At 67.1% G+C, this 19,504-nt stretch overlaps 4 protein-coding genes across 7 annotated transcripts; 3 read left to right on the top strand and 1 right to left on the bottom strand.

The window, feature by feature from the left end:
• Nucleotides 1-51: 51 nt before the first annotated feature.
• Nucleotides 52-4,507, top strand: IL17RE (interleukin 17 receptor E). 3 transcript variants are annotated; one of them, XM_053989300.1, is made up of 16 exons: nucleotides 52-193; nucleotides 274-289; nucleotides 769-924; nucleotides 1,021-1,127; nucleotides 1,203-1,326; nucleotides 1,398-1,537; nucleotides 1,619-1,687; nucleotides 1,788-1,854; nucleotides 1,943-2,130; nucleotides 2,296-2,343; nucleotides 2,447-2,492; nucleotides 2,610-2,758; nucleotides 2,830-2,898; nucleotides 2,976-3,027; nucleotides 3,101-3,202; nucleotides 3,381-4,507. In XM_053989300.1, the coding sequence occupies exons 1-16, from the start codon at nucleotides 92-94 to the stop codon at nucleotides 3,986-3,988; spliced, it is 2,043 nt and encodes a 680-aa protein (XP_053845275.1). In that variant the 5' UTR covers nucleotides 52-91; the 3' UTR covers nucleotides 3,989-4,507. The 3 variants fall into 3 exon arrangements, with proteins under 3 accessions (XP_053845275.1, XP_053845274.1, XP_053845273.1); XM_053989299.1 differs by having other exon boundaries at nucleotides 769-1,127; XM_053989298.1 differs by having other exon boundaries at nucleotides 769-1,326.
• A 128-nt stretch (nucleotides 4,508-4,635) lies between these two features.
• IL17RC (interleukin 17 receptor C) lies at nucleotides 4,636-9,274 on the top strand. The gene is given in 19 exon segments (XM_053989297.1): nucleotides 4,636-4,677; nucleotides 4,679-4,741; nucleotides 4,744-5,049; nucleotides 5,123-5,144; nucleotides 5,229-5,602; nucleotides 5,785-5,896; nucleotides 5,963-6,007; nucleotides 6,166-6,305; nucleotides 6,497-6,559; nucleotides 6,714-6,768; nucleotides 6,867-7,051; nucleotides 7,131-7,181; nucleotides 7,265-7,310; nucleotides 7,418-7,530; nucleotides 7,638-7,706; nucleotides 7,779-7,836; nucleotides 7,995-8,090; nucleotides 8,166-8,204; nucleotides 8,654-9,274. Coding segments are annotated over 19 exon segments (2,472 nt in total). The 5' UTR covers nucleotides 4,636-4,650; the 3' UTR covers nucleotides 9,262-9,274.
• A 671-nt stretch (nucleotides 9,275-9,945) lies between these two features.
• Nucleotides 9,946-13,129, top strand: CRELD1 (cysteine rich with EGF like domains 1). Of its 2 annotated transcripts, none has more exons than XM_053989608.1 (10): nucleotides 9,946-10,142; nucleotides 10,610-10,692; nucleotides 10,771-10,881; nucleotides 10,964-11,055; nucleotides 11,159-11,335; nucleotides 11,422-11,517; nucleotides 11,607-11,690; nucleotides 11,804-11,899; nucleotides 11,982-12,125; nucleotides 12,619-13,129. In XM_053989608.1, the coding sequence occupies exons 1-10, from the start codon at nucleotides 9,960-9,962 to the stop codon at nucleotides 12,621-12,623; spliced, it is 1,071 nt and encodes a 356-aa protein (XP_053845583.1). In that variant the 5' UTR covers nucleotides 9,946-9,959; the 3' UTR covers nucleotides 12,624-13,129. The 2 variants fall into 2 exon arrangements, with proteins under 2 accessions (XP_053845583.1, XP_053845581.1); XM_053989606.1 differs by having other exon boundaries at nucleotides 12,230-13,129.
• A 65-nt stretch (nucleotides 13,130-13,194) lies between these two features.
• On the bottom strand, nucleotides 13,195-17,738 carry PRRT3 (proline rich transmembrane protein 3). The gene is made up of 4 exons (XM_053989605.1): nucleotides 17,666-17,738; nucleotides 15,754-16,868; nucleotides 15,527-15,667; nucleotides 13,195-15,097 (listed from the first exon to the last, which is right to left on the bottom strand). The coding sequence occupies exons 2-4, from the start codon at nucleotides 16,847-16,849 to the stop codon at nucleotides 13,356-13,358; spliced, it is 2,979 nt and encodes a 992-aa protein (XP_053845580.1). The 5' UTR covers nucleotides 16,850-16,868; nucleotides 17,666-17,738; the 3' UTR covers nucleotides 13,195-13,355.
• Between the last annotated feature and the right edge of the window lie 1,766 nt (nucleotides 17,739-19,504).

Genomic DNA, 19,504 nt, shown 5'->3' with positions numbered 1-19,504 from the left:
TGGCGGGGGGGGGCCGGCGGGGCCGCACGTGCCGGTGGAGGAATGCGGCGGGGCCGGCCCGGGGCGGGGCGGGGAGCGGCGGCGCTCGGCCATGGGGCGCCCGGTGCTGCTCGCCGCTGCCGCCGTGCTGCTGCTGCTGCCACCGTCCAGGACAGGGGCCGCCGTGACCCGCCTCCGGGTCTCCGCCAACTTCGTGAGTGCCGGGGAAGGGAAGTGGCGGGGGAAGGTGGGAGGCGGGCGGCGCCGCGCTCACCCCCGTCTCTTTGCTTGCAGGAGTGCCGGGCCACCGGTGAGTAGCGGCGGGGCAGGGCTGTCAGCGCGGGGCTGCTCCTGCCCGGCGATACCGGCTCCAGGGTGCGGCGGGATGGGGGGGCTTCCCCTGCCCGCGGCTACTGCGTCCTGGAGGATGGGGGGGCGGGGGCGGGGCGCTCCAGGTTTCCGGGGCACCGGGCTCCCCGCTTCCGAGGACTCCCGATCCCCGAAACTTCCTGGCTCCTGGGGCTCCCCGCTTCCAAAGACTCTGGATCCCCGGAGCTCCCTGTTTCCGAGCACTCCCGAACCCCAAGGATTCCCGCTTCCGAGGACTCCGAATCACCGAGGCTCCCTATTTGTCAGGACTCTGGATCCCCGGGGCAACTCCCTTCCGACTACACCTCCCCGGGACTCCCCGGGGCTCCCCCCCTTCCAAGCACTCCCAGTCCCCGGGGCTCCTACTGCCTGCGGGACTCCCGGCGCACGGCCGCCCCCCCGTCTGCTCTCCCCCTGCAGCCGACAGGACGCTGAGCCGCCCCCGCTGCCGCCGCCCTACCCGCCCCGTGCCGCCGCTGGAGCCGCCCGCCCTGTCGCTGAGCCCTGCCCGGCTGTGCCTTCCCGCGCAGCCCTGCCAGCCCTGCCTGCGGGTGCGCCTGGCCCTCCCCACCTCAGGTACGGGCGGGGTTGGCGAGGCCGGGCATCCCCGCGGCAGGGGACACACAGCCAGTTCCCCCACCCATGTCAGCACCCCACGCCGGTTTCTCGCAGAGCTCGGCGGTGTCCGGGGACTGCAGCTCACCTTCCTGGAGCTGGACTCCAACCGCGCTGGCTGGCTGCAGGTTTGGCAGCGACGCCGGGTGTTGGGCAGCTCAACGGTGAGTCTGCGGCGGGCAGTGGAGCGGGGCACACCAAGGCCCGGAGTCCCCCCGCTGACGCCCTGCTCCCCGCAGTGGCAGGTGCAGTTCGACTGCTTCCCGGCAGAGAGCGGGCGGCAAGTCCTCGTCTCCCTTCGCACCATCCCAGATCGGGGCTTGGCCCTAAGCTGCAGCCATATGGTCACCGCTGAGCCACCCGGTGAGACTGAAGGGGTTGGGAGGTGTCCTGGGGGGACACCGGTACCAGCTGACCCCCTGCCTGCTCTGCAGGGCCTGTCTTTACCCATGCTTGGGTCCCTGAGGTGCGGGCTATTGAGGTGTGGGTGCCCGCGGGTCCTGCCCTCATGGTGCGGCTGTGCCACCAGCTGGCCCTGGAGTGTGAGGAGCTGCCCCGGCCCTTCCACCAGCAGGTAATGGCTCTACCCCCTGACACCCCCATCCCAGACTGAGGGAGACAATTCCTGCCAGCTGATGCTCCCTCCGTGTTGCAGGTGCTGGTGCCAGGAGGCCACCACATCTCACTGCCGTATGAGTTTCTGGTGCCCTGCCTGTGCATTGAGGTGGGTTGCCCTCCCCCACAGCCACCAGAGCCCCTTCCTCTGCCCTTGCATGAGGGGTGGGGGCATATCCTGCTCTGACCACCATGCTCTGCTGCCCCAGGCCTCCTACTCCCACCATGACAGCCCACGGAGCAAGCACTGCCCCTTCCGTGACCGGCCAGATGCCTGTGAGTGTCTGGTGCCTGTGGGGAGGGGAGCTGCATCCCAAGGGTGTCCCTCACTGTCTCCTCACCCCGCTGATGTGGTGCCCCACAGATGGCCCCGAGCTGTGGTCCTCGGTGCACTTTCATGACTACAGCACCAGCAGCAAGGACCAGATGGCGATGGTGCTGAGTGCCAGCTGCCCCCTGCACCCACAGGCCACCCTCTGCTGGAGGGAGGCAGCAGATGAGGCTGCACCCTGTCACGACATCCCCAATTCCACAGCTAGTGAGGATGAGCAGGTGAGGGCTCCTGATCTTGAAGTGTCACAAGATGTGGGACCATGTCACTGGCTGAGGCATCCACTGGATCTCAGGGTCCCTATAGGGCAGTGGGTGGGCACTGGGGTGCCTGTGGGCTGTGTGGGTCAGAGATGGTAACTGTGACACACTCTCCATTTGTTCCAGGTGTACATACTGGACAAGGTGGACGTGCACCCCGAGCTCTGCTTCCGAGTAAGTCCCTGTGGGTGGGTGGGCATCATCTCAGAAGGGGCTGGGGGGCTGTGGTGGGTGAGGGCAGCTCACCCTGCCCTTTGTTGATCCTACCTCCCCTCAGTTCTCCTACAAGAACAGCAGCCATGTGGAGTGTCCCCACCAGCCAGGTAAGTCCTATGGGCATGAGGCAGCCCTGGGCTAAGCACAGCCCTGCCCTGGGCTCCCTTGCACCCCTCACCCCATTGGGCATCTTGCAACCTCCCGTCTCTCTCTGATGGCCGCAGAGACTGCCTGGAATGTCTCAGTGAGTGTCCGGGGGTTCCAGCTGCACCTGCACCTCACCTCCCGCATCCCTGCAGCCTTCAGTGCAGCCCTGTGCCAGCGCCGGGGTGGGCAGTGTGAACCCGAGGCCCCACTCTACACTGTCACACAGGTGAGTGGTGCAGGGCTGGGGGGGACGTGGTGAGTACAGACCTGCACTGACCCTGCCTTTGTACTTTGCAGACAGAGGGCTCTGCTCCAGGGGAGTTGGCGCTGCTGCTGCCAGTGCAGGTCCTGGGCAGCTGCGTGCTGGTAAGGTGACCTTTGTGCAGTCATCTGTGCTATGGGGGACCCAACGTGGTCCCTCTCTTACCCATCCCCTTCCCCAGGTGTGGCGCTCGGACGTGCATTTTGCTCGGAAGCAGCTGCTCTGTCCTGATGGTGAGAGAGGGTCCTGGAGGGGACTTGGGGCAGTGGAAATGGGCAGACAGCCCCTTTACTGCCCCTCTCCCAGTCTCCCACAGGCACTTCGGGCTGCTGGGGCTGGTGCTGGCACTGGGACTGGTGGTGACTGTGCTGCTCCTCAACTGCCGTGGTGCCTGGAGGCCAAATGATGGTGAGGAGCACCCAAGGGGGCTGCAGGAGGGACGACAAGAGGGGCTGGAGTGCCAGGGGCTGCCAGTTCCTGGGCTACAGGGGGTCCCAGGGTGGTGGATGGCAGATGCCGTTGGATGCCAGGGGATGCCAGTAGGACACGGAGCTGAGATGTCACTGCTGTCCCCTCCACCCTGCAGGTGTCTCTGGCAGGCGCCCCGTGCTGCTGCTGTACTCGCCAGACTCAGAGGAGCACCTGGGGCTGGTGTGTGCCCTGGCCCAGCGGCTGCGCACAGGGCTGGGCTGCGACGTGCGCCTGGACCTGTGGGAAGCAGGTGGCTTGGGTCAGGCGGGTGCCCTGCCTTGGCTCTATGCCCAGCGGGGCCGCGTGGGCCGCCAGCGTGGCACTGTCCTCCTCCTCTGGAGCCGGGGCAGTGCCCGGCTCTTTCATCAGTGGCAGGTCGGGATTGCCGACGGGACGCCCGGGGATGCCCATGACATTTTTGGGGCAGCCATGGCCTGCCTGCATGGGGAGCTGGGGGCGGCGGGCCGCGGCGGCGGGTGGGTCCTGGCATACTTCAGCCGGCTCTGCAGCCCCCGCGATGTCCCCCGCCCCCTTCGGCCACTGCCCACCTACCGCCTGCCCCGACAGCTGCCCGGTCTGCTGGGAGCCCTGCGGGGCAGCCCCCCGGCCCCTCGCCACTGCCGTTGGGGCAGGGCAGGGGGCCTCCTGCATCGGCTGCTGGAGGTGGGGGCTAGGGAAGGCAGTCCCCCACCCCGGCCCCCCAGTGCAGCTTCTGGCACCTGAGTGCCCAGGCTGAGCCTGAGCTGGGCATGGCTGCAGGGGGTGCAGGGCTGGACGCAGCCCCCCGGTGAGGGCAGGGGTTCTGCCAGGAAAAGGCAGGGCTCAGGTGAGCATGTGCCCACTGCAGCAGCAGGAGGGGCATCCATTGGTGTCCCGGGAGGGGCTGCAGGGGTCCAAGCAGGACTGGCCTCAGTCATGCAGTGTACTGCTGGGGCCAGAGTGAGCATCCAGCTGTCATCTGTGGCCAGGAGCAGAGATGCTGTCCCAAGCAGGGGCAGCTTTATTCCCATACAGGGACCTGCTCCAGAGGAGAGCCCATAGAAGCCCCTTTGGATGCTGCAGCCAAGTGAGGAGTTGGGATGGTGCAGGAAGAAGCTGAGAGATGGGGAGGCTTCCTTCCCTGCCCAGGCACAGGTGGCTAGAGAGGCAGGTGCTGAGCACAGCCTGGCCCTGCTCTTTGCCTCGACATTGCCAGCAGGACTTGATATGGGGGGGAAGCAATAAAGGTGTCATTTCACCCTGCCCTGTTGTCTCTCTGGTGTACGGGGGGGGGATTTGTTGGTTTTTCTGGAGGATTAGGGGCTGTCCAGTGCTCCTCTGCAGCACGGAGGGGCAAGAGGACACACTCGGCTGGGCACAGCCTGCACCAGCACGGTTGCCACACCATGTCCCACAACCGCTGGGGCTGCCTGGGGCCAGCCTGGCACCGTGCCCGTGCCATGGAGCCAGCTCGTCTCTGTGGGGCCCCAAGCCGTCCCCAAAGGTGGCGGGACACGGAGCCCTCCGAGGTCTGTGCGGGAACAGGAGGCCCCACCCCAGGGCGGTTGCTGACGCCACGCAAGGACCCGGGTGTCCGGGATCAGAGCAGGAAGCTGGAGCCGTCGGCGGCGGTGGGGCCCGTGGAGCCAGGAGAGGGGCTGGTGGGGAGTAGCCAGCGTGGGGCCGGGGCGCCCCGAGGCCCCGGCCCCACCATGCACGCACTGGGGCAGCTCCTGCTGGTGGTGCTGGTGGTGGGGTCGGCGGGTGGCCGTGGGGACCCCCGCGACACCCTGGCCTGCTCCCAGGTGGGTTGGTGTCACCAGCGCACAGGCGTCGGGCACCTGGCACCACCACCGGCCTCACCCCTGCCTCCCCCAGGGCCTCACCTGCCGCCTCTTGGGTAAGTGCCATCACCATGCCATGGCCCCCACCCCTCCCGGGGCATGGGGACTCCACCCCCGTGCTGCCCTCTCTGTCCCCCCAGACACCGATGTGCTGTGCGGGACAGAGCCCCCCGGGCCCCGGCACGAGCTGGCCCTGGCTCGTCTGCGGCTGGAGCCGGCACTGCGCTGCACCGAGCCCATGGCCTGTGTGCCCTGCCTGGAGGCACGCGTGCGCCTGGCCTTGCCACCTGCCACCAGCACCGCCACCGAGTCTCGCCTCTCCGCGCAGCCGGGCACCTCTGGGACAGAGGATAGCGGTGATGGGGGACAGTGGTCACCAGCGGCTGGGGCCAGCCCATCCCAGCCCAACGTTACTGGGCTGCTGCTGCTCTCTGGGCACGCGTACGCCTCATCCCGCTGTGTGGCCGTGGAGGTCTGGGCACCCTTGGGCCCCACATTGCGCGGCCGAACCGTGGTACGTAGATGTGGGGCACCGGGCATGGGTGTCCCAACACTGTCAGTCCCTGGGCACTGGGGATGTGGGCGCTGGCATCAGCACATCTCTGTGGCATGGGGGTCCTGTTCCCGTGCCCCAGGGAGGTGGGTGCTGGCGGTGCCGGTGCCTCACCGCAGTGGGGTGGTGGTTTTCCTGCCCAGGGTTGGGTAATCTTCCGGTGCTTCGAGGCGCCGCTGGGCTCCGAACTCCACATCTCGGCGTACATGAACTCACGGGGCCGGCAGAGGCTGAGCCAGCAGCAGCGGGTGCCAGGTAAGCCCAGGCAGGTCCCCTGCAGTGGCCCCAGCCCCTGTGCCCACTGATTCGCTGTCCCCACAGACTGTTCGTGGCCCGCAGCACAGGCTGCTGTACCCCAGTGCCAAGGTAGGTGCTGGCGTCACCCCCCCTCGGTTTGCATCCCCTGGGGAGAGCTGGGCAGTGGATACCAGGGGCGAGAGTGACCCTGGGGGTGCTGTGCCCCATGCCATGGTGCTGGGCGGCCAGTGCCAGGAGCTGGGTGACCTGAGCTGCCTCTCATACAGTGCCCAGGCTGCGAGTCTCCCCGGGGCAGAAGGAGGTGGTTGTGGAGGTGGAGGGGGCTGCAGAAGGGCACAGCTACACACTCTGGCTCTACCACAACCATAGTCAAGGCACCAGTGGGCCGGGGCGTGTGGTGACCACGGTGAGTATGCACCCCATTCCCTGCCCCCCACCCTCTCTGTTCTGTGGTCTCTGCCCTCCTCCCCGTTCCCGAGAAGCTGTGTCTGTGTTATAGGCAGTGTGCTGGGAGAGGGTCCCCTAGGACGAGATCCCCCTGGGTGACCCTGCTGGTGGCAATTTGCCATGGGGTGACCCACATCTGGTTGCTGGTAGCAGAGCAGTCCCATGAACTATGTCCTGCCGGTGGATGAGGTGCTGCCCTGCCTCTGCCTGCAGGTGGGCATCCGACCGGGCACTGCGGGGGTCGCAGGATAAGTGGCCACTAAAGAGGGGCTCCAAGCTCCATGTATCTCCCTCTGGCATCCCAAGGGGGCCAGCCAGGTCACGGCCACAGCATGAATACTTTTCTTGTCTTTCTCCCCACTCCCAGGTCTGGCCGGAAACCCAGGACCCACTACGGGCCACCCTGTGCCCCTTCTCTCATGGTACCTTCACTCTGAGGCTGGGCTTTAGGGGGCTGGGACACAGGGGGACTTGAGGGGACACCACATGGAGTGACACTCCTCTCCTGGTGCCGCTGCAGATGCTGAGGCCTGGGAGCGACTGTGGGCGCAGAGCCGGCTGGTCCTGCACATCGAGGGGCAGGTGCTGACCTGCTCCCTCTCAGCCCCCTGCGACCTCCTGGCTGAGCTGGTGCCCTGCTGGCAGCCAGCGCCCTCCGGGCCCTGCCAACCCCTCCCTGGCCTGCAGCAGCCTGCCGGGGGAAAGGTGAGTGGGGCTCTGTGGGGCACTGGGGGCTCTGTGAAGGATGGTGGTGACAGTTATGGAGCATCCCTTGCACTCACAGGGACCCCAGGAGTTTGGAGGGCTGCGGCCACACCCCAACCTCTGCGTGCAGGTAGGACACCACTCTGCCTCACAGCTGCCCCATGGGCAGCCCCACATCACTCCCAGGCACTATTAATCCACTCTCTGGGACAGGTGTGGAGCGGTGGGCAGGTCCGGCTGACCCAGTGCCTGCGGGACCGTGAGTACTGCTGGGGTGGGAGGGTAGTGGCAGCCTGTGGGTCCAGCTGGGGGGAACCCCTCCTTGGCCTCCCCTCGCCACCTACCCACCTCCTGGCACATTCCCAGGAGCGCTGCCCGGCCGCCCCGATGACCTCCTGCTGCTGGAGCATGGGGGGAATTCCTCACTGTGTGCCGTGGAGCGGGGTGCCTGCACACCCCTTGCCAGCTTCACCAGCAGGGTAAAGAGGAAGGGACCCCATGTCCTGGCTGCAGTGGCACTGGTGGCACAGGGACCCCTGTGTCCAGCAGTGGTGGCACTGCTGTCTGACCTGCTGTGTTGTTGCAGGGAGCAGGGCACCCTGGGCTGCTGGAGCAGGATCTGCAGCAGGACGTGGCAGTGGGGCAGTGCCAGCAGGTCAGTGTGAGCAGCCAGTGGGCAGTGGGCAGGGACTGGGCAGTGTCTGACATGTCCCTGTGTCCCCCACAGCTGTGGCACCCATCAAACAGAACTGGGGTTGCGCTCTGGGCCTGTCCCCTGCACAAGTGTGAGTGCTGACAGCCACGGTTGGGGAGAGAGGGATAATAGAGGGCTGAGGGAGGGAAGGGCTGAGGGAGGGAGGGTGAGGGAGGGCCTCCTGTGGAGCCACTGGAGACCTTTGTTGGGTGCTGGGAGCTCTTGGTGGATGCAGATCCTGCCCTGCAGACCTGCGTACCCACTGGGCAGTGGTGTGGATGGGAGTGCTACTGGGAACCACCTGTCTCCTACTGCTGCTCTTGTTGAAGAAGGAGGACATGAAAGGTCAGTGGTGCACTTCTGGGGGCTGTGCCTGGCCTGGGACCCCTCCTGAGACCTCACTGCCTCTCCTCCCTGCAGGATGGCTGAAATCCCTGAGGGCTGGCTATGACTCCAAGGGTGAGTGTGGGTTGAGCCTGGGGCTTCGGGGGGAGTGGGCAGTCTATGCCTATCCTAGAGGGGTCAGAGGACAGAGTGAGGAGCTCCCCACCCAGATTAGTTCATGTTGCCTGCCTGATAGGGTAGGTAGGGGTGTAGGGAAACAGAGAAGAGGGTGAGAACCCTATGGGGGGAGGGAGGGGTCAGATTGCAACCTGCCTCCCACCATGTCTGTCCCTTAGGGTAGGTAAAGGGTTCGGCAAGGGGAGTGAGGGACTCACGTCAGTGGTGGTCTCAGCTGCTTCCCATCGTGGCTGTTCTTTAGCTTGGGTACAGGGGGTGCTGCAGAGCTTGGGTGACAGAAGCAGGGGACAGTCTCCCCCATCGTGGGTGCTTCCCAACACGGCTCCCATCACAGGGTGGGTACAGGGTGCCTAGAGGGATCCGGGCACTGATGATCTCCCCCTCAGGTCTGCTGCAAGGCCGGCGGGCACTGCTGCTGCACGCGGCAGAGCCGGTGGCGGAGCGGGCAGCGTGTGCCCTGATGGCAGCTCTGCACTCACTGGGGCTGACGGTGGTGGCAGCACCCGGGGGTGGCAGTGGGGTAGCGGCTTTGGGACCACTGCCCTGGCTGCACGCCCAGCACCACCGGGCACTGCGTGACAGCGACACCATCATCCTCCTCCTCTCTCCGGCAGCCGTGGCTGCTGCACAGCAGTGGGATGCCGGGGCCAGGGTTGTGCCAGAGTCCGGGGCTGCTGAAAGCAGCCTTGGGCCCCGGCACAACCCTGACCCTGACGATGTCCCCTCTGTGGCACCCTGCGAGGTGTTTGCGGCGGCTCTGTCCTGTGCCATGCCAGTGTTGGCGGTGGCCAATGGGCACTACGTGGTGGCCCGGCTGGAGGCCTTGGTGCCGGCAGTGCCCCCAGCGCTGCGGGCAGCCCCTGCCTTTGCACTGCCCAGCGAGATGGAGGGGTTCTTGCAGGCACTGGCAGGCCCAGCTCGGCAGAGGGGCTGGTGTCTAGAGCCATACGTGGCGGCGGTGGCCGAGGCGCTGCAGCGGGCAGTAGGAGAATAAAGGGGTGACAGTGCTTTTGCTGAGTGTGAGTCCAGCTCTGAGTCCATCGGGGACTGGGATGGGTTGGGAGGGGGTAATGGGGTGGACTCGGATGGCATGGAGAGGGATGATGGGGAGGTATAGGGGGGTGGGGACAGGAAGGGGGCTGGGCTGTTTGGGGCGTGAAGGGGAAGGGGGTTTTTTGGTTGGAGGGTGAATGGGGAAGTCGACCAATTTGGGGTGGTGATGGGGAACTGGACCAGCTCATTGAGGGATGATTGGCAACTGGGACAGTTTGGGGGAACGTGTGAGAACAAATTGGACCAGTTTAGGGTGAGATGAGGGGAAACTGGGCAAATTCGGGTACAGTGAGAGGGAACTGTACCAGCTTGAGTGGAGGGGGTGAAGGTGAAGCCACCTGGTTTAGCTGGAAATGGGGGGGGGGAATGTTTAGAGGCCAGGCGAGAACCGGGCCGGTGCGGTGCGCTCCGGGCAGCCGGCCCCGCTCCGTGCGGGGCCACCGCCTGCAGCCCGTCCGCGCTACCCCCGCCCCGGGCCTTTGCCGCGGCCCCTTTAAGGCGCGGGTGGGCGGGCCCGGGGCGCGGCGCGGATTGGCTGGGAGCGGGGGGCCGGCGGCAGCGGCGCGCGGCCATTGGCGGGGGCGGCGGGCGCTGAGTCAGCGGGCGTGGCCCACGTGGTGCGGGCGGGGCGGGCGGACGATGGGGCCGCTGCCGCTGCTGCCGCGGTCGCCCCGGCGCAGGGGGCCCGGGCTGGGGGCCGCCCTCCTGGGGGCCGCCCTCCTCGGGGGGGTCCTGCTCGCCGTTCACGCCGACCCCGACCCCCACCGAGATGGGGCCGAGCCGTGCCGAGCCTGCCGCGGCCTCGCCGACAGCTTCATCAGGGTGCGCGGCGGGGGGGTACAGGAATGATGGAGGCCGCGGCGAGGGGGCACACGGGGGGTAATGGCGCCGAGGGGTGTGGGTTGACACAGCCGCTGCTTCGGGGGGGAGCTGGGGTCGAGGGTACAGTGACGGGAGGGGCCCACGAGTGGCAGACACGGGGGACACGGCCTGGAGGTGACAGTGAGCGGGGGAAAAGGGGGTCCTGGATGGGGTGATGTGGTTGGGGGTCCCAGAGGCATCCCAGGCCAGGGGGATAAGGGTGGTGACAGGGCCCGATAGAGGGGTGGTTGGCAGGGGACAGTGGTGAAGTGGAGGCACTCCTACAGCATTCCCGGGGGCAAAATGACTGGGCTCTGGGGAGGGGAGAGGGTGGCAGGTCCCTGGAGGTGATGTGTCTCGTGGAACCCTACGGATGGAGAGGTTATGGGGGGTTCCGTACCTGCACTGCCGCTCCTCCATGCACCCAGGGCCTGGAGCGGACAGAGCATGAGGGCTTTGGTGGGGGTAACACAGCCTGGGAGGAGGAGAAGCTGTCCAAGTACCAGCACAGGTAAGTGACCCCAGTGAGGGGCTGGGGGAGCCCAGCTCCTCCAGACGTCATACTCCACACTGGCTTGTGTCCCTGCAGTGAGACCCGTCTGCTGGAGGTGCTGGAGGGTGTCTGTGCCCCCTCGGACTTTGCCTGTCACCAGCTGCTGGAGCGGAGTGAGGAGCACGTGGAGCAGTGGTGGTTCCATGAGTGAGTCTGGGGACAGGGATGGGCATGGCAAGGGGCACAGGCAGATGGCAGGGGGCTGAGTGCTGTATCTTCCCCTCCCCAGGCAGCAGCAGCACCCTGACTTTTTCCAATGGCTGTGTGTGGACAGGCTGATGCTTTGCTGCCCGCCCGGCACCTACGGCCCGGACTGCCGGTGTGAGTAACTGTGGGATGAGCGGGGTGCTGGTGGGGCTGGAGGGGCTCCCCTGGCTGCTGCCCTCTGTCCCGGCTGCCAGCCGGCTGGTCTCTCCCCGTGCAGCCTGTGCCGGTGGGCCCCGGCAGCCCTGCAGTGGCAATGGGCGATGCGATGGTGACGGCACACGCCGCGGCACCGGCCTCTGCGTCTGCAGCCCGGGCTACGGTGGCCCCTTCTGTGCCGAGTGCGGTGATGGCTACTATGAGGCCTCGCGGAACAAGAGCCACCTCGTGTGTGCTGGTAAGTGGGGGCTCTACCGGTGCTGTCCAGCCTGGGCACCGGCAGCTCCCCCCTGCCTGTGTCCACGTGTCCCTCCCTGCCCGCAGAGTGCTACCAGGCGTGCGGGCGCTGCACGGGTCCCGAGGACTCCAGCTGCCTTCGCTGCAAGAGGGGCTGGGTGCTGCATGAGCACCGCTGCATAGGTGAGTGAAGGCCAGGGATGAGCTCAGGGCCATGGGGGCTGTGTCCCCGGAGCTGAGGCTCAGCAGGGCCGTCCCCATCTCTCCTGCAGATATAGATGAGTGTGGCACAGAGATGGCGCATTGCCGAGCCAACCAGTACTGCGTCAACACAGAGGGCTCCTACGAGTGCCGAGGTCAGGGGGAGGTGGGGGGTTTTCGTGCAGGTGGCTCTTCCCTGCTTGGGGCCAACCCTGGCTGGGCTGGGAAGGAGCTCTGGCAGGAACCCTGGCTCCTTTCCCTGAGGCAGACTGCTCCACGGCTTGCATCGGCTGCATGGGCGCCGGGCCGGCTCGCTGCAAGAAATGCAACAAGGGCTACTGGCGGGATGGAGCCAAGTGCTTGGGTGAGTGCCTCCTATGAACTGGGGGGCCATACTGCCCCCTCTTCACTGCCCAAGCCCTGCCTGAGCCCTGGCTCCCCCCCAGATGTGGATGAGTGTGCCAGTGAAGAGGAGCCAGTGTGCACAGGGGTGCAGGAGGTGTGTGAGAACACAGAGGGCAGCTACCGGTGCGTCTGTGCCCAAGGCCACATCCGCCGAGACGGGCAGTGCGTTGAGGACAAGCCCCCTGGTATGGCCTAATGCAATGCAGGGAGACATTGGGCAGGGGGTGTGGGACATGGTGGGGGGCTCTTGCTGGTCAGCTGTGCCCTCCCACGAGTGTTGTCCATGCAGATGCCCCAGAGAAGGGCTTCTTTGATGACGTGACTGATGACGAGGTGGTGGTGCTGCAGCAGATGTTCTTTGGTGTGATGATCTGTGCCCTCGCCACGCTGGCTGCCAAGGGCGACATGGTCTTCACCGCCATCTTCATTGGCGCCGTGGCCGCCATGGCCGGCTACTGGCTCTCTGACCGCAGTGACCGTGTCCTCGATGGCTTCATGAAGGGCAGATAGCTCTGGAGCTGCTGGGCACAAGCAGAGGGGCAGACTCAGCTTGGGGTTCAGGGCCTCTCCCAAGCAGGGCTGGCTGCCAAGCCTGCATCCTGTAGATGATGCTGTGCCCTGCATGTGTCCCCCAGCCCCCCCCCTTAGCATAGGGTCTTGTTTTCCCTGTCCCTGCAGAATGAGCCAGGAGTACCTGATCCTGGGGGCTCTCACACAGCCCCCCTCTGGCTGGAGGGGTGATGCCAGGCAGTGCAGCATCGTATGGGGGCACAGCATGCTGCCCCCAGCTCCTTGTGCTCTGGAAGAGAGGCCTGGCATTGTGACAGGTGAGGGGGTGGAGGGGCAGGTGAGGGAGGGAACCTTCTATCTGCCCCCAGGCTGGGGCTCCTGGCCCTGTAAGACTTCCCTCCCATGAGGCCATTCTCTGTGGGAGAGTAGGGGGCTGGGTCCCCCCATGCCCTGAGCTGTGTGGCTGGGAGAGCTGCCCCCCCCCATCCCTGGGCAGAGCCCCTCTCCCCTCCCAGGCTGGGGGCCAGGGGCCCCTCGCCACTGGCAGGGTGCTGTGCTGGTGAGGGGGCCCTGCTGGATGCATGAGTGTGGCCGTTGCATTTGTCCGTGGTTTGTCCGTCGGGGTGTGCCCATCTGTCCGTGTGTCCATATCTCAGGAAATAAAGCTCTGCACACCCAGCTTGGCTGCTCAGGGTGGGAATTGGTGGGGACTGGGGGTGCTGCTGCCCACCACGGCTTTCACATGCCAACAGGACCGTCTCCTCCCAGCATAAACTCTTTATTTCTCTTGTTTGGCACAAATGGAACCGCCCCTGCCCGGTCCTACAGGGGCGCAGGATCAGACCCCCACACCCTCACAGTAGGCTCATCGTCCTCCTGCGCCCCCAGTCTCTGCCTGTCTGGGCTCAGAGCTCAATGGTGTCGCTGGAGAGGCTGCGGGAGTCCACGGCCTTGCCAAGGGCTGGGAAGGCGCGGGGACCCTCGCGCTCCCAGCCAGGTGCTCCAGCGGGCACCAGGAGAGGGGCCCGGCTGGGTGCCTCGTCCAGGGGCAGGCTGTCGGGCGAGGACAGCCCGTGGCGCCAGGGGTTCCAGCTGATCTTCAGTGAGCTGCTCTCCAGCGAGCTGGCTGAGGCGGTGACAGTGACAGTGATGGTCCCGTGGGGCTGGCGGGGGCCGGACAGTTCCGTGAGCGAGCTGCAGCGCACCATGCGCCCCAAGCTGGGGGTCTTGTCAGGGGCTGGGGAGCCGTGCAGTGAGGAGCCGGAGCCGCGGCGGGGCCGGCCGAAGAGGCCATCGTGCAGGAGGTGGCGGCGGCAGAGCGCCTGGTCGATGCTGCGGCGGAGGTCGATTGGGGACGGCGGGCGGAAGATCAGCTCCCCCAGGGAGGGGGACGAGCCCTGCTCAAAGGCGGCGCAGGAGCGGGCGGCCAACACGTTGGGGCACTTGGGGCTGAGCCCCGGCATCCCGGTGCCAGCTGCCCAGACCTCGTTGCTGTCCTTCAGAGCCCGCAGGGGCAGCTGCTCCGCCGGGTTGCGGATGAGGTTCTTGGAGATGTCGTTGGCGGGTGTCCGCTCCGCACCGGTGCCACCGGTGCTGCCACCGGCCCAGTCGTAGCAGTTGTTGGGGTATTCGGGTGCTTCAGCTTTGCGGCCAGCGCAGAAGTACCGCAGTGCCTTGGCCCAGCAGGAGTGGCCGGCGGGGCTCCGGCGGCGGCACCGGCGGCACACAGGCTCGGCGGCGGCCGCCAGCAGCGCCAGGGCCGTGCCCAGCTCGCCGATCCGCAGCCAGAGCTGTGCCGCCCAGCTGGGCCGGGAGAAGCGCCCGTGCGGCCCCAGGACTCCTCGCAGCCACACAGCGCTGAAGAGCTGCAGCCCGCAGACCGGCAGCCCCGCCACCGCTGCCGCCAGAAGCGCCCGCGGCCCCGGCTGCGGCCCCGGCCCCTCGCAGGGCGCCCGCAGCACCCGCCAGCACCCCCAGAGCCCCGCCAGCAGCAGCAGAGCCCCCGCCACGCAGCCCAGCGCCTGCAGCCCCAGCGCAGCGGTGAGGCCCAGCCGAGGCGGCAGCAGGTCGGCGGCCCCCATCACCGCACTCTGCAGGGCCGCAACAGCCCCCAGCGCTGGCAGCCCCCGCAGCCGGGATGGCAGCAGCTGAAGCTGGGCCAGGCGCTGCAGCCGCTGGAGCAGGAGGGCAAAGGCGGCGAGCAGCAGGGGGAAAGGGGCTGTGTTGAGCAGCAGCAGGGCTGGAGTGGGCAGACGGCCCCGTGCCCCATAGGGATCCAGCAGCAGGAAGGTGGCCCGCAGCAGGCAGGCGGCCAGCAGCAGCCCGTGGGCCCCCACAACGTGGAGAAGGTGTGGGGGCCGCAGGATGGCTGTCCCCGCCAACCCGGCCAGGCAGCCCAGCGCCAGCAGCAGGAAGACGGCAGCCCCTCCATAGATGTGAGCCTCCCAGGAGAAGCCCAGCTGGTGCTGCAGCTCGGCCCAGCGCAGCCCGGTCTCGTTGGCCCCCAGCGCCGGTGGGGCACGGACTGTGGATTGTGGCTGCGGCGATGATGGATCTCGGGGGACTGACTGAGGCGTCATCCCTGCCCGTCGCCACGTGGCCGAGGGGGTCGCAGTGCTGGGGGCTGGGGTCTGCGTCCCCGGCGTGTCTGCAGGTAGGAAGGAGGAGGACAGTCAGGGGCAACTGGGGGGCTTGGGGGCACTCGGCCCACACCTGCACCCCGCAGTGGGCTGCATCAAATGTGGCACCCCAGCACTGCAGCGGGGGATGCCCTGTGCTGGCTGGGGCTATGCCCACCGGCGCCTCCTGGGGTTTTCTCTCAGGACGCGCAGTACAAGGGGTGGCATAACCCCGGTCACGTCCCCCATCCCCTTGGGGAAGCCCCCACCCACCGAGCATTTAGCGCTAATCCCTGCGGGCAGGAGTAGATTAGGGCCGTTGTCAGGTGGCAATCCTGATTGAAGGTGTCACTGTGTCCCGGCTGGGCAGCCCAAGATAGCTGCCATCTCCCGCGCCAGCCCCGATGCCCCAGGGGCGGACTCCCGCAGCATCTGCAGATGGCGCAGCCCTGTATCACCTGGGTGCCTTGTCCCGAGCGTCCCCGTGGTGGGATGTGCCGTTGGCTGTGGGGTCGTTTTGGTGGCATTTGGGACGCTCACAGGGCCCACGGCGCCCCGGACCTGCTGCGGGGAGCCGACGTCCTCCTCAGGCAGCAGCCCTGCGAGAGAGAGCAGAGCAGGGCGGTGACACCTGCGGGGGCTTGGTTCCCACCAAGGGGTCCCCCCGCATTGCGCTGGCTCCTACCTCTGCTCGCGGCACCGGGGGTGCTGGAGGCGGGAGGTGGCGCAGGGCCGGTGCTGAGGACAGACCCTGGGACGGGCTGGGGTCCCCGCTGCTCCGTAGTCCCAGGGTCTGTCCGGGGGCCCGCATCGCCGGGGCTGGTGGTGGCGTGGCTGAGTGGAGCTCTCCGGGTGCTGCGCTGGTGGAACGGGAGCGCTCGAGTCCAGGGCTCAGCCAGCCTCCAGGACTGGGCAGTGTGGCGCAGCTGTGGGGCAGAGCTGGGCAGAGCCGGGGAGGGGCTGGGGGGCCCTCCCGTGTCCCCCCAGCGGCCCACCAGCTGCACAGAGCCAGGGCTGGCATGGAGACCCCAGTCTGGCCCCGTGCCTGTGGGATCAGAGACAGGGGCTGTGCCCAGCGGGACCGACTGGCTGCTGGCTGAAGTGAGTTGTGCATCCTGAGAGAGGCCCGGGACCGCTATGTGTCCCTCTGCCACTGTGTGTCCCGCTGTGTGGGCATCTGCTGTCCTCATGCCCGCTGCCAGCGTGGGGTCCAGGGCAGTGGTGGATATGGTTGGCTGAGGGCTGGGGGTGCCGACTGTCTTGGAGACGCTGTGCCTGGACAGGGAGAGGCCCTGCCCTGCCCAGGGTGGCCCTGGAGAGTCTGCCCCTGTGTCCATGGGCACCTCAGGGCCCGGTGTACCCAGTGCAGAGTCGTGGGGCAGGGAGCTGTCCTGGCCTTCAGCTTCGTGCCCTTGCCAGGCAATGAGCGACTCCTCTGTCACAGCCGTGACTGTGCTGCCATCCCTCCAGACCTTGGTATCAGCGCCTGTCATAGTGGTTTCCCTCTCCAGGGGTGCCCTGGTGCCATCCCCTGCCTGCAGCGGCAAGGACCAGTGCACGGGGTGCTTGACCCCCCAGCGCTCACTCCTTGGGGCCCCGGCACCACTCGGCTCCCCCGATGCCTCCCAGGTGGGGGATGGGCCTGGCCACTGCTGTCCCCAGGCAGGGCTGTGCAAGGGGTCCCTGCCCAAGGACAGCCCTGCTGGCAGCACCCCCTGGGCCTTGGCAGGGACTCCGGTGGCCAGGAGCATCCCCCATGTGACGAACTGTGCTGCAGCCATGGTGAGTACCGAGTCGACCCTGTGGGAATGGGGATTTGGTGAGCCAGGATCCGTGGCAGCTGCCCAGGTAACTCGTGCAGCTGGCTGTGATGGTGCCGTGCCCTTGGCCACCCACTGCCCAGGGAGAGAGACAGTGGCTTGGATGTTCCTTCCCGGGTAGCCCTGGGCTCTGTTCCCAGCTGTCCCCGTCCCCAGTGGCCCCATTCCCAATGTCCACCGGTGTTCCCCATTCTGGTGTCTCTGGTGTGGGTGGTCCTTGGTGCTTAGTGGTCCTGACCCCCAACATCCACGGTGTTCCTTTCCTAGTGCTCCATCCTTAATGTCCCCTCCCCAGTGCTCAGTCCTGGCGCCCCTCTCGATGTCCCCTCCCCGGTTCTCCATCCCCAGTGTCCTCGCCCGATGTCCCCGCCGCTGGCGGCCCCGCTCCGCCGCGCACCGTTCACCTTGGCGCGTCCCGGCCGCATCCCGGCGGGGATGCTCGGCCCGGTGCCCCGCGCTGCCGCCGCACACACGGCTCAGACCCTCCGGGCCGGGAACGAGGCCGGGACCGTCAGGGTGCTGCGGCGGTGGCCCCGCGGCGCGGTGCGCGTTACCGGCGGGGCTGCGCCGCGGAGTCGGGCCGCGGCCGGTGCGGGTCCACAGCGGGGCCGGTGCGGCCGCCGCATCCCGCCGACCCCACCCGCAGCGCGCCGGGCCGGCTCCACCGCTCGGTGCCCGGTGCGCGGGCCGCGGTGCCGCCAGCCCCCTCCCGCCGCCCGCCGCAGCACTGGCGGCCCCAGAACTGGTGCCCCGGGAGCCACAGCCCCCCGCGCTGACCTGCCGGTGCCGGTGCCGGTGCGGGCGGGCCGGGCTCTGCGGCGGAGCGGGCGGCGGCGGCAGCGGCAGCCGGTCACGCGCCGCCCCGAGCCGCGGGCACCCGCACGGGAGCCCGCCCGCACCGGGAGGGGGGGCGCGGGGCACGGCCGAGGCCGCTGCCGGGACGGGATCCGTAGGGCCGGGCACGGGGGCGAGCGGGTCCGTGGGGCTCAGCTCAGTCCGCGGCAGGTTCGGGTGGACTCCCGGGGACGGGTTCTCCCTGGCGCAGATCCTCCGGGACGTGGATTCCGGAGGGGCACCAGGGCAGGTTCCGGGGGCCAGGACGCGGCGGGGCGGTGGAGGGGGGATGCTGCCCGCGGGGCGGGCAGGGTTGCTCGCCCGAGGCTGGTCCCGCGCCCGCCAGGGGTAGGCGTGGGGAGGGGGCAGTCGGACCCACTATCAGGGTCCTGAGGAAGGTCTGAGGGGGCCCTGCCCCTCACCTGCCCCAAACCTGCCCCACATTTGTCTCTCAAATGCCCAGCACGGATATGCAGTACCCTGGCAGCCACTGGGATGTGGGACCCTGCCAAGGTTAAGGTAATTAGTTAATCTGCTTAATTGTCCGTCTGGAAAACTGCCCACCCTGCCAGTGCTTGAGCTGGCAATGGTACGGCCACAAGGTCTAAAAGTCACATTAGCTCAAGGATTCCATCCTGCATGGTGACACCTGCACTCCAGCTCCTCCCTGCCTGCACCTCAGCAGTGCTTGAGCTGCCAAAGCCTTGGCAAAGTCCTGTCATCACCATCGCTCTTCTCTCGCCAGGCCAGCAGGTACATGTGGCACCTCAGGTCCCCATGACAGCACCTGTGTGCTGGCAGTAGCACACAGTGCCCCACTCCTGCTCCCTGCCACCTCTCCATTCCCGGGGCACTGTGTTCACCACTAGCACTGGTGGCATTTCTGATCCCTGTGGGGTCAGGAGGCTGCAGCAGCCAGCTGAGCGCAGGGTCCAGGAATTTGGGCAATGCTGGCACACTGGGCCCCAGAAGGAAGCAGGGCAGGCAGCTAGTCTGGGGATTAGTGCTGGGGAGGCCGCACAGGGGGAGAGTGCAGGTGATCCTGCACTGCACCATGCACTGCCAGCACTGGGCACCACCGCAGCTGGATGGTCTCATCCTGAGGAAGGTGCAGCTGCAGTGCTGAGTGTGCAGTGGGGCTGTGGGCAGGGAGCTGGCTGTGCCCTATATACCACAGTCATTGGGGCACCTTTAGCACAAGGCAGGGGCACTGCAGCCACCTCCACATCCTCGGTGCTGTCAGAGGTTTCCTCCTCAGCCAAGTGACTCACTGGCAGATGAAAAGCTGAGCCCCCTGCTCTGTGCTGCTGCAGCAGCCACGTGCCTGCTGCCTGCACAGCTGGGATGCTGGCTGGAGGATGCAACCAGTTCTCTCAACTCCTGTGCCTATGGCCACCTGGGTGTCACAGGCTTTTGATCACTGTTCTCTTCCTCCTGGATTCTCCCCCAAGAAAGCTCCGAAACTCCAGTTTCAGAGTTTCAGAGAAAATGGCCTCAATTAAATGCCCTCAGACAGACTGGAACCCAAAGGAACACAGCCCACGCACCGCTTTTTTTTTCTGACCATTGTGTGTATTTTATGGTTCTGCCCTGTGCCCTCCACAGTTCTTCTTGGCTGTGCTGCAGGAGGAAACACCCTGGCACCTTCCCTGGTTGAAGGGTGAGACAAGACCTCTACAAACACCGGTACTGGCAGCTCCGTGGACGCAAAGGCCAGGAGAAACCATGCATACCTGGGGCATGGCTGATCCAGCAAGGAGCCAGTGACAGTGAGCTGGGAGT

The sequence above is a fragment of the Vidua macroura genome, chromosome 13, assembly GCF_024509145.1.
Source record: "Vidua macroura isolate BioBank_ID:100142 chromosome 13, ASM2450914v1, whole genome shotgun sequence".
In the NCBI taxonomy this organism is placed as follows: Eukaryota; Metazoa; Chordata; class Aves; order Passeriformes; family Viduidae; genus Vidua; species Vidua macroura.
This window is presented reverse-complemented; position numbering and strand designations above follow the sequence as displayed.

Bases quoted from the DNA above. Each gene is read 5' to 3' on its own strand.
- IL17RE (XM_053989298.1), top strand. From the start codon at position 92: ATGGGGCGCCCGGTGCTGCTCGCCGCTGCCGCCGTGCTGCTGCTGCTG. The intron at 1,855-1,942 runs GTGAGTGTCTGG...GGTGCCCCACAG, and splicing joins CCGTGACCGGCCAGATGCCT to ATGGCCCCGAGCTGTGGTCC. The intron at 3,028-3,100 runs GTGAGAGAGGGT...CCCCTCTCCCAG, and splicing joins GCAGCTGCTCTGTCCTGATG to TCTCCCACAGGCACTTCGGG.
- CRELD1 (XM_053989606.1), top strand. From the start codon at position 9,960: ATGGGGCCGCTGCCGCTGCTGCCGCGGTCGCCCCGGCGCAGGGGGCCC. The intron at 11,518-11,606 runs GTGAGTGAAGGC...TCTCTCCTGCAG, and splicing joins GCATGAGCACCGCTGCATAG to ATATAGATGAGTGTGGCACA. The intron at 11,691-11,803 runs GTCAGGGGGAGG...TCCCTGAGGCAG, and splicing joins GGGCTCCTACGAGTGCCGAG to ACTGCTCCACGGCTTGCATC.
- PRRT3 (XM_053989605.1), bottom strand. From the start codon at position 16,849: ATGGCTGCAGCACAGTTCGTCACATGGGGGATGCTCCTGGCCACCGGA. The intron at 15,668-15,753 runs GTAGGAGCCAGC...TCTCTCTCGCAG, and splicing joins CCCCGGTGCCGCGAGCAGAG to GGCTGCTGCCTGAGGAGGAC. The intron at 15,098-15,526 runs GTGATACAGGGC...TCCTACCTGCAG, and splicing joins GCTCGGGACAAGGCACCCAG to ACACGCCGGGGACGCAGACC.